Source organism: Crocuta crocuta, unplaced genomic scaffold, assembly GCF_008692635.1.
Source record: "Crocuta crocuta isolate KB4526 unplaced genomic scaffold, BGI_CrCroc_1.0 scaffold1171, whole genome shotgun sequence".
NCBI classification, from domain to species: domain Eukaryota; kingdom Metazoa; phylum Chordata; class Mammalia; order Carnivora; family Hyaenidae; genus Crocuta; species Crocuta crocuta.
This window is the reverse complement of record NW_027530879.1, coordinates 171,983-175,049: the sequence shown is the minus strand read 5'-3', so window position 1 is coordinate 175,049 and position 3,067 is coordinate 171,983. Positions and strand designations below refer to the sequence as shown.

The window sequence follows — 3,067 nt, the reverse complement described above, 5'->3', positions numbered from 1 at the left end:
TTTTTTAAATTATTGCTTACAACTTAATTTTCTGAGATTGTTTTTCTTTCATAGTTTATTGTCAAGTTGGTTTCCATAAAACACCCAGTGCTCAGTTTGTATTGAGGCACTTGTAGATTGCATGCCGTTGCAAGCCCTGTACAGGGAGCTCTCCGGTAGCCCCGCCCACTTTCCCTGCCCCAGCTTTCTGCCGGCCTGTAGCGCAATGGAGACGGACCCTGAGGCAAGCCACCGAGCTCCTTCCGGGGTCTCCAGTTTGGCTCGTACTCACTTCTGTGTGTGTCTTCACTTCTCCAGAAATCATGGCACGTGCACAAGCGCACCTGTGAGCTACCGTTTCCACTCTCGGGAATCTCTCCTCCAGAAATGCTCAGTAAGTGCACAGAGCCACTTATGCAAAATTGTGGACCGCGGTGTTTATAGTAACAGAAGAGATGGCAACATTCTGCCTCCATCCCGGGGAAAGTGACATATTTTTGATGCAATACGGCATGCAACACCATAAGGAAGAGAGGGACAGCTATAGGTGCTAAAATGGAAAGATCTCCAAGATGCAAGAAGTGTAATGGGCATAGAGCAATACGGCAACGCCGTGACGTTCACATGCAAAGTGTACAGGGGTAAATGCATATACAAACATATGCACAGATGCATTTTGAAATATGAAGGCCACTCCTCAAACTGAACAATGGCTGTCACGTGTTCCAGTTGGGGACCCATAAATCTGAAATAGTGAGGCTACGTCTTCGGCATTAAAAAAAATCTGCAGTCACTTCAGAGACAGACTATGCTCCACATGAGCTCAGGGCCTTCCCTAACTGGGAAGAGAGGTCCCCTCCCACCGGAAAAGAGGCGCAGTGGGAGTCTAGGCATGGCCTCACCCTGAAGCAGCACCCAGGGGAGTGGGGAAACTGGGTTCCGCTGGGAAGATACACGTACAACGTACACTGTTCTGTAAAGGCAGAAAGGCGAAACCTCCTGGGAGTAAAACTTTTTATAATTAGCAAAGTAGCAGGTTTCTTCCGCACATTCAGGGCCACCTGGCAATCCATTTTCCAACAGCAACTGTTAATTATTTATTTCGAGGTTAAAATATAATGTGTGGAGGAAGGGCAAAGGGGGCCGGAGAGTGAAATCTTTGCAGTCAGAGGGAAGAAAATAGGAGTTCTTTCCCAAGGAGCATTTTTGTAACATATAGACACATTTTCCCATAAGAAACTCCCGGAAAAATTGAAACCACATGTGCAGACGGCGTGTTGCTGTGCAAGCAATTCAGCGGGGCTGCAGCGAAACCAGCTTTCTCAGCTCTTGGGTTCTGGGGCTTTGTCAACAATGAGAAGCCCCCCCTCCCCAACAAGCAGATCCCAGCACAGTGTGCAACAGTGCAGCAGGGAGTGGTTTCCTTCACTCCCACCCTGTTCTCCTTGCTCTCCAAAAGTTACAAACTGGCTTTCCTTCCTGATAAAGCCCAAGGCTTCCTCACTGATTGGTCTCAGTTTGGGAAAGGACGTGACATCAGCAACTTTGCAGACTTGGGGCTGGGGGGCTGTTGTGAGCTTTGGCCAGCCTCCAGCCAGCTAGGTGGAGCGTGTGTGCGCGCGCGCATGCGGGGGTGCGCGTCCGGGCGCGTGCGTCTGTCCGTCTGACCACAGGTAGTGCTCAGATTTCCCTGCCTGCACTGTGCTCTGCTGTTCTCTATCGTCTGCCCAGGACGGTGCGGCTCAGCTAGCCACAGCGCTGGAATTCTCAGGAGCATGGAATTTGGAGTTCTGTGAATAACTGAAGTGGAACACAGACCTCTCTTGGTCTAGGAGACGGCACCATGGACGGTGAGCCGTGGGGCCGGAGCAGCAAGTCGTCGAGACCAGAAGACTCTCCTGACACCAGACTCCTTTTAAATTCGTGGATGGGGGGTGAGTCTAGGGGCCCAGAGTGCTGGGAGACTGGCTGTGAGGTCTTTGGGAGAGAAGAGGGCGGGGCGATTTCAGTGGCTCCGTCCAACGTGTGTCCACCGGGCAGTTACCGGTCGATGGCCACCGTTTGCTGGTATAGATCCTTTACACGCTTGTTCAAAAACGTATACACCTCTATCTGCAGAGCCCTAGACACCAAACAAAGTCGACTGCCGCCGGTTACTCACCAGTAAAAACTTAAGCCCCAAGGAATTATACTTCGTGGGGCAGATGTATCACGTATATCACATTGGAGGTACAAAAGTCCCTTCTAAATAGGACATTTTTATTGCCAAAACATTTATGAAAAGGTCTTAGGTATTTGGCGTTTAGGTGGGGCTGTGTTTGTAAATGATGTTCAAACATTGAGCACTGATTGATTCCCTTTAAAAGGAGGCTTTTTGTTTGTCTTAACTTTGGAGAAGCGTCTTTCAGGTAAGATTCTCACCTGTTAGGTGGTGTCTTGGCCGACTATCAAGATTCATGCCTCTGGGCAACTGTCATTTCTTGTGAGCATTCAGCAGGTGTCTGCTGCCCGGAAGAATGCTGAAAAGTGGGTCTCAGCATTAGCGGAGAGATCATTACGTTCAGATTCAGATTATCAGCAAAGCTGCCCACAGCGCTTGTCTATATTGAAGGGGCCGTACACAGGGACCCAGCGGTCAGGTAGGACTTAACCACCCTCCTAAAGTATGACTGCTGAAAGGGAAAAAACAGGAATAAATACAAAAATAGCCTTCCCTGACTGAGCAGAGAGGACTGCTCATTCATTCATTTATCCCGATTTTGCTCGTGAAAGGAACAGAGCGCTCAAGAGTGAGTAGGATTTGGATTCGCAGAGGCAGAACTGGAGTAATCAGGTTTATTGAGCACATACTTGGAGCAGTAGAAAGCAGAGCGGCCCCTAAAATTACGTTACAAACAACGAATTTGATAACTGTACCTTTAAAGCAGCAAATTATATTTCCAAGTCAGTATGGGAAAGCGTCCGTAATTTGGAAGACTTCCCATCTGATTATTTTACGCCTAAGTATTAGGTTTATTTTTATTTCCACTTGAGAGAGGGGTGCCATGCACTTTTCACTGATTAGGGTTTCTAAAGATCCTAATCTAAC

The 3,067-nt window shown here is 48.4% G+C and overlaps 1 protein-coding gene across 1 annotated transcript in view; it reads left to right on the top strand.

Annotated features, from left to right (window-relative positions):
- The first annotated feature begins 1,624 nt into the window (after positions 1-1,624).
- The window catches only part of LOC144236039 (ankyrin repeat and SOCS box protein 9-like), a 25,748-nt gene continuing 24,305 nt past the window's right edge, over positions 1,625-3,067 (top strand). Inside the window, 1 exon segment of the mRNA XM_077769649.1 lies at positions 1,625-1,913. Coding sequence (XP_077625775.1) covers positions 1,823-1,913 — 91 coding nt within the window. The 5' untranslated portion in view covers positions 1,625-1,822.